Source organism: Carcharhinus amblyrhynchos, chromosome 9 (assembly GCF_965287045.1).
Source record: "Carcharhinus amblyrhynchos chromosome 9, sCarAmb.v2.hapA, whole genome shotgun sequence".
Lineage (NCBI taxonomy): Eukaryota > Metazoa > Chordata > Chondrichthyes > Carcharhiniformes > Carcharhinidae > Carcharhinus > Carcharhinus amblyrhynchos.
Genome location: NC_137332.1, coordinates 11,389,163 through 11,403,454, shown reverse-complemented (window position 1 = coordinate 11,403,454; position 14,292 = coordinate 11,389,163). Strand labels below are relative to the sequence as shown.

General features: G+C 49.6%; 1 protein-coding gene across 4 annotated transcripts in view; it reads left to right on the top strand.

Moving 5' to 3' along the window:
* LOC145347581 (outer dense fiber protein 2-like) overlaps positions 1-14,292 on the top strand; it is a 79,021-nt gene that overhangs the window by 52,242 nt on the left and 12,487 nt on the right. For 3 of the 4 annotated variants that reach the window (XM_080195164.1, XM_080195165.1, XM_080195166.1), the window contains one exon: positions 7,606-7,731. The exons of the other annotated variant lie outside the window; for it this stretch is intronic. In XM_080195164.1, the coding sequence (XP_080051290.1) occupies positions 7,606-7,731 (126 nt within the window). The remainder of the gene's footprint in view (positions 1-7,605; positions 7,732-14,292) is intronic. 4 annotated transcript variants of the gene reach the window in all.

Sequence of the window (14,292 nt, the reverse complement as noted above, 5' to 3'; positions counted from 1 at the left end):
AACATTCCATTCGCCTTCTTGATCACCTGCTGCACCTGCAGACTGGGTTTTTGCGACTTGTGCACAAGGACCCCCAGGTCCCTCTGCACCGTAGCATGCTGCAGCTTATTGCCTTTTAAATAATAATCCCTCCTACTATTATTTCTGCCAAAGTGGAAAACCTCACATTTGCTAACATTATACTCCATCTGCCAGGTCTTCGCCCACTCGCTTAGCCTATCCAGATCCCTCTGCAGACTTTCCACACCCTCCGTGCAATTTGCTTTTCCAGTCATCTTCGTGTCATCAGCAAATTTCGACACCCTACACTCAGCCCCCTCCTCCAGATCATCTATATAAATGGTAAATAGTTGAAGCCCCAGCACTCCACTGGTCACCAACCGCCAACCGGAATAGCATCCAATGATACCAGCTCTCTGCTTCCTATTAGACAACCAATCCTCTATCCACGCTAACACCTTACCCCCAACTCCGTGCCCCGTAACCTTCTGGAGGTTCACTAGGCTGATACCAGAGATGAGGGGGTTGGACTATGAAGAGAGGCTGAATAGACTGGGTCTGTACTCGTTGGAGTTTAGAAGGATGAGGGGGGGATCTTATAGAGACATATAAGATAATGAAGGGGATGGATAGGGTAGAAGTAGAGAGATTCTTCCTGCTCAGAAAGGACAGCAGGACTGGAGGGCACAGCCTCAAGATAAGGGGGGTGCAGTTTAGAACAGAGTTGAGGAGGAACTTCTTCACTCAAAGAGTGGTGAATCTCTGGAATTCTCTGCCCGTTGAAGTGGTGGAGGCTACCTTGCTAAATATATTTAAGTCACGGGTAGATAGGTTTTTGGTAGGCAAGGGAATTAAGGGTTATGGGGAGAAAGCGGGAAAGTGGAACTGATCCACTACAGATCAGCCATGATCTTATTGAATGGCGGGGCAGGCTCGAGGGGCTAGATGGCCTACTCCTGCTCCTATTTCTTATGTTCTTATGTAGCAACCTTTATGAGGCACCTTCTCAAACGCCTTTTGGAAATCTAAGATCACTACATCCACTGGTTCCCCTCTGTCTACCGCACTAGTCACATCCTCATGGAAATCCAATAAATTTGTCAAACACGACTTCCCCTTAACGAATCCGTGCTGCGTCAGCTCTATCAAACCATTCTTTTGTAGGTGCCTCGCTATTTCTTCTTTGATGATGGATTCTAGCATTTTTCCAACTACAGATGTTAAGGTAACCGGCCTATAATTCCCTGCCTTTTGTCTGCTACCTTTTTTAAACAGCGGCATAACATTAGCCGTTTTCCAATCTTCCGGCACTTTCACGGAGTCCAGCGAATTTTGATAAATAATTACTAAGGCATCCACTATCACCTCTGCCATTTCTTTCAGAACCCTGGGATGCATTCCATCCGGTCCTGGGGACTTGTCCACCTTCAGTCCCATTAGTCTATCAAGCACTACCTCTCTAGTGACAGTAATCGCATTTAGGCCCTCAACTCCTACCATCCTTCTATCTTTAACATCCGGCAAACTATTCGTGTCCTCCTCCGTGAAGACCGAGGCAAAAAACTTATTTAAGGCCTCAGCCATTTCCTCATCTCCCACCACTAAATGCCCCCTCTCATCCTCCAAGGGTCCACCGTTCACTCTAGCCAGCCTCCTCTTTATATATTTGTAAAAACTTTTACTGTCTTTTTTATATTTAGTGCTGGTTTAGCTTCACAATCTATCTTTCCTTTCTTTATCACCTTCTTAGTCATTCTTTGTTGATTTTTAAATCTTTCCCAATCTTCTAATCGCCCACTATTTTTAGCCACTCTGAACGCATCAGCTTTTAATCTAATACTCTCCTTTATTTCCTTCGATAACCACGGCTGGTTATCCCTTCTCCTACAGTCCTTATCCCTTCTCCTACAGTCTTTCTTTGACTTTAACATTATCCCTGATTTCCCTTGTTAGCCATGGATGAATCACCTTCCCCATTTTATTCTTACACCAGACAGGGATGTACAGTTGTTGAAGTTCATCCATGTGTTCTTTAAATGTTCTTTTAAAAGGGAGGTCCATTCAAAAGTCTGACGGCAACAGGGAAGAAGCTGTTGTTGGGTTGGTTGGAATGTGTTTTCAGACTTTTGTATCTTTTTCCCGATGGAAGAAAGTGATGACAGTCTGTCCGGGATGCGTGGGGTCCTTAATTATGTTGGCTGCTTTATTGTGATGTCAGCTGTGGCTCAGTCATAACCATCCACACCCCCGAGTCACAAGATTTTGGCTTCAAGTCCCACTCCACTCGAGCACAAAACTGACAGCTGCTAGTCTGAGGGAGCATTGCACTGTCCATCTACTGAATGATAGTCATGATGTGGAGATGCCGGCGTTGGACTGGCGTAAACACAGTAAGAAGTCTCACAACACGAGGTTAAAGTCCAACAAGTTTATTTGTAGCAAATGCCACTAGCTTTCGGAACTGGCTGTTCCTTCATCAGGTGGGAGTTCCCTGTTGGACTTTAACCTGGTGTTGTGATACTTCTTATTGCATCTACTGAATGAACCAATGGCCCACCTGCCTGCTTGTGTGTCTGTGAATGGTTCCATGGCACTATTTCAAAGAAGAACAGGGGAGTTGTTCCTGGTGACCTGGCCAACATTTATCCCTCAATAAACATCACAAAAGCAGGTGATCTGATCAGATTATTGTCTTTGGGAGCTTGCTGTGCATAAATAGTTGCCACATTTCCTACGTTGCAACTGCAAATATCCTTTAAAAAGGACTTCATTGGCTGTGAAGCACTTTGAGAGACAAAGAACAAAGAACAACCCAGCACGGGAAACAGGCCCTTCGGCCCAACAAGACCTCGTGGTTGTGAAAGGTGCTTCTTTCTGCTTCATGCAGCAAGCCAAACAGGGGAGTCACACTGGCATAAAAGCCCTTTTGGCTCTCCTGCACAATTCTCCAACCCCTCTGCTGACCTCCAAAATGCAATCCTGATTTGTTAGTGCCAGGACACTCCATGACCTTTGCCACCATAGGTTGTGGTATAGAGATACATTAGCCATTCTTCAAGCTCTCAGAATAACAGGCTTGTGATGTTGAACTGGATGCCTTGGCAAGAACAGTCAGTGCAACTGCACATTAAATATATTTGCCAATTTCTGCTAAGATTCATTGAACTATCCATCTGTGGCAATATGGTCCAGTGCACTGCTTAATTGACGTCAATTTGCCTTATGCTGTGTGACCACCAGGTTTGCGTCAGACATCACAGCTGAAATTCTTTGATTCCACTGCTGTGAGTGCGGTTTTAACTGAGCACCAAATTCTCTAGTTTCGCTGGCAACAGTAGCAAGAAATGCAAAAATGGAGAACTCCAGCCCACATTTTTGCTGCTGGTGTTTCCCCTTGGGGAAACTTACCCTGTTTTGTATGATTTCCAGCTGTCTTGGAATCCTGAATTTTCACAATTTCTGCAATAACTCATAAATAGCAATAACTAATCGATGTGTGAACTGGAAAAATTGGATTGGTAATAACAGCCTGGCTGAGGAGTTTATCGAATGCCTTTGAGAGAGTTTCTTAGAGCAGCACATTCTGGGACCAATTCAGAGAGCAGGTTACATTAGATTGGTGTTGTGTAATGTGACAGGATGAGTTAATCTGAGAAAAAGGCACCCCAAGGTAGCAGTAACCACAATATGATTAAATGTTGCCTCCAATTTGAAAGGAGGAAGAGTGGGCCTAAGACTAATATCTTAAACTTAAATAAGGGCCACTATGTGAGCATGAAAGCTGAGCTAGCTGAAGTGAATGAGGCTACTAGGCTAGGGGATGGATCCATAGAGAAGCAGTGGCAGACATTAAAGGGAATATTTCAGAGTGAGTATATTCCTGCTATAAAGAAAAATTCTAAAGGATCCACTCAACTTCCATGGTTGACAAACTGCAGAAGTTAAAGAAAGTATCAAAGTTAAGGAAGAAGCATATAAATAAGCAATGATGAGTGATAGGTCAGATGGTTGGTTAGAATAGAAAGAAGAGAAGCTGGCTAAAGATGTTAAAGCAGATAACAAGAGTTTCTACAGGCTTTTATAAAGGGAAAGAGTAACTAAAGTGAGTGTTTGTCCTCTAGGGAGTGAAAATGGAAATTAATATTAGATAATGAGCACATGGTTTTGGGGTGGACATATTGGCATGAATAGAAGATTGACTGGTCACAGAAAGCAGACAGTATGCATAAATGGTATTTTTCTGCTGGCAGGACGTGATGAGTAGGGTCCCATAGTGGTCTGTGCTGACCCTCTGCTTTTTATATCAATGACTTGAATGAAGGGAGCAAAGGGACTCACACTAAGTTGATCTTTCTCTACACCCTAGCTATGACTGTAACACTACATTCTGCTCTCTCTTCTTTCCTTCTCTATGAACGGTATGCTTTATCTGTAGTGTGCAAGAAACAATACTTTTCACTCCAAGCCACTCACCGGGTGCTCCAGTTTCCTCCTACAGTCTAAAGGTTGGCAGGTTAGGTGGCTTGGCCATGCAAACTCAGTTTGCAGATGATACAAGGATCGGTATGTTGTGAAGAGAACATAAGGAATTTACAACAGATACAGATAGGTTGAGCGAATGGGCAAAAGTCTGGCAGATGGAATACAATGTGGGAAAAATTAACCAAGATCCTTAGACAGCACCTTCCAAACCCACAATCGCTTCTATCTAGAAGGATAAGGGCAGCAGATACATGGAGACATCACCACCTGCAAGTTTGCCTCCAAGCCACTTACCTTCCTGACTTGAAAATGTATTGCCATTCCTTCGCAATCATTGGGTCAAAATCCTGGAATTCCCACCCTGAAGGCATTACAGAACATACAGTTCAAGCAGGCAGCTCACCACCACCTTCTCCAGGGCAACTAGGGACGGGCAATAAATGCTGGCCAGCCAGCGACACCACCCGTGTCCCACAAATGAATAAAAAATGTGAAGTAGTTAACTTTTGCAGGAAGAACAAAAAAGCAGAACATTAGTTAAATGAAGAAAAATTGCAGAATTCTGAGGGATCTAGTTCAATTGTGCACAAGTTACAATGTAGATACAGTTAATAATTAAGAATGCTATCCTTCATTGTAAGAGGAATTGAACGTAAAAATAAGGATGTTATGCTTCAGTTATACAGGGCAATAGTGAGAACATCTTTCAAATACTGTGGTCTCCTTATTTAAGAAAGAATGCAAGTGCATTGGAGGCAGTTCAGAGGAGGTTTACAAGATTGATACTTAGAATGAACGAGTTTTCTTATGAGGAAAGGTTGGACAAACTGACTTGATTTGATTTATTATTGTCACATGTATTAGTATGCAGTGAAAAGTATTGATTCTTGCACACTATACAGACAAAGCAAACCGTTCATAGAGAAGGAAAGGAGAGAGAGCAGAATGTAGTGTTATAGTCATAACTAGGGTGTAGAGAAAGATCAACTTAGAATGAGGCTTGTTTCCACTGGAGTTTTGGAGAGTGATGGGTGACTCAATTGAATGCTATAAGATCGTGACAAAGTGAACGTGGAAAGGATGTTTTCTTTTGTGGGTGAGTCCAGAACTAGGGGGCATTGTTTTCAGATTAAGGGTCACCCTCTTAGGACAAAGATTCAGAGGATGTTTTCCTGAAGGTTGTGCAATTTTGGAACTCTCTGCCTCAGGAGGCGATGGAGGTGGGGGTCATGAATGTTTTTAGCCAGAGTTGGTTGGATTGATTTTTGTCAGGCAGTGGAGTTGGTGAGAATATGGAATTCAAAGCAGAGACCAGTCATGATCTTATTAACTGGCGGAGCAGGCTCGAGAGGCTACATGGCCTACTTCGACTAATTTGTATGTAATACGGTTAGCAGTGTCTCATTTGATTCATTCTGAGCCTGGCACACTTGCTTACACGCTGAATCACAGACGTGGTTTTTCACAGGTTTGTAGAGTGAGCCGTGTTTTTGAGTGAACGAAAGATCCTGGCAGAGTAATGTTTGCAGCAGATGTTATTTCAATAGGGTTGTGGTCCAGAACAATGGGATTATAACAAGTGTTGAAGCTATCTTCTATTGTGTTCCAGTCACTGGGTTTCTTCTCGATATGCCTTCAGATTAACTACTTGTTTATCCTGTCAAGGTTCTTAATCAGAGAATGCAGCCCAGACAGGAGGGGCTGTTTGCCAGAGGTTGAGCAGCAAGAGGGTGAAGGTTACGAGGGGCAGAGGAATGTGGAGTTGAGACCACAATCAGGACAGCCATGATCTTATTGAGCAGGTTCGAGGGGCTGAGTGGCCGAGCCCTGCTCCTGTTTCTTTTGTGTTCAACCCTAAATGAGGAAATCTAATTTTAGGATTGCATCCATTGGTTTTGCACTCTCTCGCCAGTGAAACTAGTTTTCTGTGGTTTGAATTTGACTCCTGGAGCCTGGTAGCTTTGAACCCCCTGCAGCAGCACTGGGAGAGGTGGTACCAGCTGAGGCTGGAACATCCTGAGAGCTGGGCTAAGCCTATTTATAAATAAATAAATGAAACACAGAGCTAATTGTCAGATTTGAAGATGATTGTCGATTATGGAGTCTGCACATTCTCCCCATGTCTGTGTGGGTTTCCTCCGGGTGCTCCAGTTTCTTCCTACAGTCTAAAGGTTGGCAGATTTGGTGGCTTGGCCATGCCAACTTGCCCCTTAGTGTCTCCAGATGTGTAGGTTACGGGGAATTGGAGGGGAAAATCTGTAGGATTAATGGGATAGGGACTGGGTAAGATACACTGTCGGAGAGTCGGTGCAGACTGTATGGTCCGAATGGCCGTCTGCACTGTAGGGATTCTATGATTTGAGAAATGGGAGGACCATTTCCACTTGAAGCTCAGAGGGAATTTCAATAGAGGGAATCCTAAAACTTTGGAGAGTTTAATAAAATGAATAGAAAACAGTTGCCTTCTCCAGGGATTCACAATGAGAGTTTGTCAATTTAAAGTTACTAACACAAATGTGGCTCAATTTCCTGCAGGTTAGGTTGGTTTATGGTAAATCAACCTGAGCAGATGGGATTAACATTCTGTACAAATGAGGCAATGTTTCACAGATGTGTCTGCAAAAACCTGACCCTTTTTTTCCCACAGCACAGTGGTTAGCACCGCTGCCTCACAGTGCCAAGGATCCGGCTTCAATTCCCGGCTTGGGTCACTGTCTGTGTGGAGTTTTCACATTCACTCTGTGTCTGCATGGGTTTCCTCCGGGTGCTCCGGTTTGCTCCCACAGTCCAAAGATATGCAGGTTAGCTGGATTGGCCATGGTAAAATTGCCCCTTAAATGTCAGAGGGTCTAGCAAGGTAAATGAATGTGGTTATGGGGAGAGGCCTGAGTGGGATTGTTGTTGGTGCAGACTCAATGGGCTGAATGGCCCCCTTCTGCTCTGTAGGGATTCTATGATCAGCAAGGCAAATAATTCACGTTTAGATAATATTAATCCCATTGAACCTCCCCCCACCTCCAGGTCATGCCTTCATTCATGTGACTGTTGTTCCAGAGACACACGGCCAATGTTTTTCCCATTGCGTCTTGTCATTCTTTCAACCTATCCCCATTGCATTCACAGGTCAGTGAGGTGGAAGGTCAAGAGAGAGCTCAGGAACATGAACTCCAAAGCAGCGTCCATAACCTTGAATCTGAATTAAACCAAAAGAAGAAAGAACTGAAACAGCTTCAGTGGAACGTGAATAGTGTGAGTTTTCTGGTCTGTGGGAGTGGAGGTGCCAGCGTTGGACTGGGGTAGACACAGTAAGACGTCTCACAACACCAGGTTAAAGTCCAACAGGTTTATTTGGTAGCAAACGCCACTAGCTTTCAGGGCTCTGCCCCTTCATCAGGTGAGTGGGGAGTTCTGATCACAAACAGGGCAACTGATGAAGGGGAGAGCCCCAAAAGCTAGTGGCGTTTGCTACTAAATAAACCTGTTGGACTTTAACCTGGAGTTGTGAGACTTCTTACTGTCTGTAGAAGGGCAGAATGGATCTTTCTGTTTTGAGTCACAAAGCGAATTAAAGACAATTTGGAAGTAGAAGCGACTTGAGGTAAAATCATGCAAAACCAAAGTGAAAGACAAAGAGCGGCAAGATGGCGAGCGCTGCTGCCTCAGGGTGCCGCCGTGGGGTGGTTAACACTGCCGCCGTGGGGTGGTTAACACTGCCGCCTTGGGGTGGTTCATGCTGCTGCCTTGGGGTAGTTAACACTGCCATCTTGTGGCGGTTCGTGCTGCCGCCTCGGGGTCCCAGGGACCCAGGTTCATTGCTGGCTTAGGTCACTGTCTGTGTGGAATCTGCACGTTCTCCCTGTGTCTGCGTGGGTTTCCTCCAAATATTCCGGTTTCTTCCCACAGGCCAAAGATGTGCGGGTTAGGTTGATTTGGCTTGGGTAAATGTGTGGGACTATGGGGTTAGGGTGGAGGGGTGGTATGCATGGCTGGGATGCTTTTTCGGAGAGTTGGGGTGGTTAACACTGCCACCTTGTGGCAGTTAGTGCTGCTGCCTTGGGGTGGTTAACACTGCCATCTTGTGGCGGTTCGTGTTGCTGTCTTGCGGTGGTTAACACTTGACGAAGGGGCAAACCCTGAAAGCTTGCAAGTTTACTATCAAATAAATCGGTTGGACTGAAACCTGGTGTTGTCAAGACTTCGTACTGTGGTTAACACTGCCACCCTGTGGCGGTTCGTGCTGTTGTCTCAGGGCAGTTAACACTGCCACCTTGAGGCAGTTCGTGCTGCTGCCTCAGGGTGGTTAACACTGCCATCTTGTGGCGGTTAGTGCTGCTGCCTCGGACTGGTTAGTGCTGCTGCCTCAGTGTGGTTAACACTGCCACCCTGTGGCGGTTTGTGCTGTTGTCTCAGGGCAGTTAACACTGCCACCTTGAGGCAGTTCGTGCTGCTGCCTCGGGGTGGTTAACACTGCCACCTTGTGGCGGTTAGTGCTGCTGCCTCAGGGCACTTAGCCCTGCTGCCTTGGGGTGGTTAACACTGCCACCTTGTGGCAGTTAGTGATGCTGTCTCAGGGTGGTTAACACTGCCACCTTGTGGCGGTTCATACTGCTGCCTCGGAGCAGTTAGCACTACTGCCTCAGTGGTTAACATTGCCACCTTGTGGCGGATTCATGCTGCTGCCTCAGGGCAGTTAGTCCTGCTGCTTTGGGGTGGCTAACACTGCCACCTTGTGATGGCTAGTGCTGCTGCCTCGGCATGGTTAATACTATCACCTTGTGACGGTTCGTGCTGTTGCCTCGGGGTGGTTAACACTGCCATCTTGTGGCGGTTCGTGCTGCTGCCTTGGGGCAGTTAGCACTGCTGCCTTGGGGTAGTTAACACTGCCACCTTGTGGCAGTTCACGCTGCTGCCTCAGTGGTTAACACTGCCATCTTGTGGCGGTTAGTGCTGTTGCCTCGGGTTGATGAACACTGCCGCTTTGTAGCAGGTTCGTGCTGCTGCCTCGGGTTGGTTAACACTGCCACCTTGTGGCGGTTTGTACTGCTGCCTTGGACCGTTTAGCCCTGCCATTGTGTGATGGTTAGCACTGCCGCCTCGGGACACCAGGGACCCAGGTTCAATTGCTGACTGAGGTCACTGTCTGTGTGGAGTCTGCACGTTCTCCCCGTGTCTGCGTGGGTTTCCTGCGAGTGCTCCGGTTTCTTCCCACAGTCCAAAGATGTGCGGGTTAGGTTGATTTGGCTTGGGTAAATGTGTGGGACTATGGGGTTAGGGTGGAGGGGTGGTATGCATGGCTGGGATGCCTTTTCGGAGAGTTGGTGCAAACTCAATGGGCTGAAAGGCCTCCTTCTGCACTGTTGGGACTCTAATAGTGCACAAAAATCTAACCCCAAGTGAGGGAGTGTGACTTGGGGAAGATGTTCCGCTTGTGATCTGAAACCAAGATGAACTCAACTAACCTCCCCCCCCACCCCCCACGTTTGCTTTCCTCCTCTTCTGCCTATACATACTGAGCCACCCAAGAAAGCAAACTGTGATTTGCTCGCATTCTCCACTGCTGCTGCCAAAAGGAGGAGTAAATAAATAAATAAAGACTTGTATAATGCCTTTGAATTGCCCAAAGCATGAGCCAATGAAGTGCCTGTGAAATGCAGTCACTGTCATGAAATGCAGACAATTTACAAATAGGTAGGTCCACAGCAGGTACCATCTCCCTGGCCCTGCACTCAACCCTGAAACACCTAGATAAAAAATCTGTCAGGTTCCTCTTTATTGACTATAGATCAGTCTTCAACACCATTATTCCTACAAAACTCATCTCCAGACTCCGTGACCTGGGGCATGACACCTCCCTCTGCGACTAAACCCTGAATTTCCTAACTCACAGACCACAATCAGTAAGGATAAGCAACAACACCTCCTCCACAATCATTCTCAACACTGGTGCCCCCAAAGGCTGTGTTCTCAGCCCCCTACTATACTCGTTAGACACCTATTACTGTGTGGCCAAATTCTGCTCCAATTCGATTTTCAGTTTGCGTAATGGGACAGATCTCAAACAATGATGAGACAGAGTACAGGAATGAGATAGAGAATCTGGTGAATTGGTGCAGTAACAAAAATCTCTCCCTCAATGTCAACAAAAAGATTGTCATCGACTTCAGGAAGCGCAAAGGAGAATGTGCCTCTGTCTACATTAACAGGGATGAAATAGAAAGGGTTGAGAATTTCGTGTTTTTAGGTGTCCAGATCACCAAGAAACTATCCTGGTCCCTCCATACCGACACTACACTTAAGAAAGCCCACCAATGCCTCTATTTTCTCAGAAGACTAAGGAAATTTGGCATGTCAGCTATGGCTCTCACCAGCTTTTACAGATGCACCATAGAAAGCATTACTTCTAGTTGGATCACAGCTCCTGCTTTGCCCAAGTCCGCAAGGAACTACGAAAGGTTGTGAATGTAGCCTAATCCATCACGCAAACCAGCCTCCCATCCATTGACTCTATGTACGCTTCCTGCTGCGTCAGAAAAGCAGCCAACATAATTAAGAACCCCCCTGCGGCCCCCCGCCACCCCCCCCACCACCCCCCATACCCCAGACATTCTATTTTCCAACTTCTTCCATTGGGGAAAAAATATACAGATGTCTGAGGTCATGTACCAACCGACATAAGAACAGTTTCTTCCCTGCTGCTGTTAGAATTTTGAATGGACCTACCTCAGACTAAGTTGATCTTTCTCTGCACCCTAGCTATGACTCTAACACTACATTCCGCACTCTCTCTTTTCATTTTCTATGAGCGTGATGCAGAGTTGCTGGTGTTGGACTGGGGCAGACACAGTAAGTAGTCTCACAACATCAGGTTAAAGTCCGACAGGTTTATTTGGTAGCATGAGCTTTTGGAACATTGTCCCTTCATCAGGTGGGTCCTGATATACTGTTCTCTCTGAATGCTACGCTCTGTGTGGCATGCAAGAAACAATACCTTTCACTGTGTATGTTAATACATGTGATAATAACAAATCAAATCAAAAAACGACAATGCAAGAATGATCAGATGATCTATTTTTAGTGATGTTGGTTGAGGGATTAATATTGGAGGTAATTTTCCCCCTCCTTTTCGACGTAGTCCCATGGAATCCTTTGTATCATTGTGTGAGATTTGCATTGATGAATTAGCATCCTACACTTTATGAGAAATGGATTGAAGCATCTGCATCCTGCACTGTGTGAGATGTGTATCATCTTGGTACCTAAGAAAAGCCAAGCAGTGTGCTTTAATGACTATCAGCCAGGGGCTCTGACATCCATCATTATGAAGTGCTTCAAAAGGTTAGTCATGGCACAAATTAATTCCAGCCTCCCGGACTACCTGGATTCACTACAGTTTGCCTACTGCCGCAAGAGGTCCACAGCAGACACCATTTCCCTGGTCTTGCACTCAACCCTGGAACACCTAGATAACAAGGACCCCTATGTCAGACTCCTATTTATTGACTACAGCTCAGCCTTCAGCTCTACTATTCCCACAAAACTCATCTTCCAACTCTGGCCTGGGCCTCGGCACCCACCCCCGCCCCCGCGACTGGATCCTGAACTTCCTAACAAACAGACCACAATCAATAAGAATAGGCAACAGCACCTTCTCCACAATCATCCTTAACACCAGTGCCCCACAAGGCTCCCAGCCTTGTTCTCAGCCCCCACTATACTCCTTATCCACCTATTACAATGCGGCCAAATTCCCTTTCAATTTGATTTTCAAGTACAGGAATGAGATAGGGAATCAGGAAGCGTAAAGGAGAACGTGCCCCTACATCAACAGGGACGTGTCCTCCTTTATACTCCCTGAAATCGATGACAACCTCCTTTTGTTTTGGTGACATTGAGGGAGAGATTATTGTCACTGCACCAGTTCACCAGATTCTCAATCTCATTCCTGTATTCTGTCTTGTCACTGTTTGAAATCCGACCCGTTTATGTTGGTGTCATCAGCAAATTTGAAAATCGAATTGAAAAGGAATTTGGCCGCAGCGTCCCGCACCGGGTGAGACGCGTGTTGCTGCGCCGGCGTCCCGCACCGGGTGAGACGCGCGTTGCGGTGTCGGCGTCCCGCACCGGGTGAGACGCGCGTTGCTGCGCCGGCGTCCCGCACCGGGTGAGACGCGCGTTGCTGCGTCGGCGTCCCGCACCGGGTGAGACGCGTGTTGTTGCGTCGGCGTCCCGCACCGGGTGAGACGCGCGTTGCGGTGTCGGCGTCCCGCACCGGGTGAGACGCGCGTTGCTGCGTCGGCGTCCCGCACCGGGTGAGACGCGCGTTGCTGCGCCGGCGTCCCGCACCGGGTGAGACGCGCGTTGCTGCGCCGGCGTCCCGCACCGGGTGAGACGCGCGTTGCGGTGTCGGCGTCCCGCACCGGGTGACACGCGCGTTGCTGCGTCGGCGTCCCGCACCGGGTGAGACGCGCGTTGCTGCGTTGGCGTCGGCGTCCCGCACCGGGTGAGACGCGCGTTGCTGCGCCGGCGTCCCGCACCGGGTGAGACGCGCGTTGCGGTGTCGGCGTCCCGCACCGGGTGACACGCGCGTTGCGGTGTCGGCGTCCCGCACCGGGTGAGACGCGCGTTGCTGCGTTGGCGTCGGCGTCCCGCACCGGGTAAGACGCGCGTTGCTGCGCCGGCGTCCCGCACCGGGTGAGACGCGCGTTGCGGTGTCGGCGTCCCGCACCGGGTGAGACGCGCGTTGCTGCGCCGGCGTCCCGCACCGGGTGAGACGCGCGTTGCGGTGTCGGCGTCCCGCACCGGGTGAGACGCGCGTTGCTGCGTCGGCGTCCCGCACCGGGTGAGACGCGCGTTGCGGTGTCGGCGTCCCGCACCGGGTGAGACGCGCGTTGCGGTGTCGGCGTCCCGCACCGGGTGAGACGCGCGTTGCGGTGTCGGCGTCCCGCACCGGGTGAGACGCGCGTTGCGGTGTCGGCGTCCCGCACCGGGTGAGACGCGCGTTGCGGTGTCGGCGTCCCGCACCGGGTGAGACGCGCGTTGCGGTGTCGGCGTCCCGCACCGGGTGAGACGCGCGTTGCGGTGTCGGCGTCCCGCACCGGGTGAGACGCGCGTTGCTGCGTCGGCGTCCCGCACCGGGTGAGACGCGCGTTGCTGCGTCGGCGTCCCGCACAGGGTGAGACGCGCGTTGCTGCGTCGGCGTCCCGCACCGGGTGAGACGCGCGTTGCTGCGTCGGCGTCCCGCACCGGGTGAGACGCGCGTTGCTGCGTCGGCGTCCCGCACCGGGTGAGACGCGCGTTGCTGCGTCGGCGTCCCGCACCGGGTGAGACGCGCGTTGCTGCGTCGGCGTCCCGCACCGGGTGAGACGCGCGTTGCTGCGTCGGCGTCCCGCACCGGGTGAGACGCGCGTTGCTGCGTCGGCGTCCCGCACCGGGTGAGACGCGCGTTGCTGCGCCGGCGTCCCGCACCGGGTGAGACGCGCGTTGCTGCGCCGGCGTCCCGCACCGGGTGAGACGCGCGTTGCTGCGCCGGCGTCCCGCACCGGCTGAGACGCGCGTTGCTGCGCCGGCGTCCCGCACCGGGTGAGACGCGCGTTGCTGCGCCGGCGTCCCGCACCGGCTGAGACGCGCGTTGCTGCGCCGGCGTCCCGCACCGGGTGAGACGCGCGTTGCTGCGCCGGCGTCCCGCACCGGCTGAGACGCGCGTTGCTGCGCCGGCGTCCCGCACCGGGTGAGACGCGCGTTGCTGCGTCGGCGTCCCGCACCGGGTGAGACGCGCGTTGCTGCGTCGGCGTCCCGCACCGGCTGAGACGC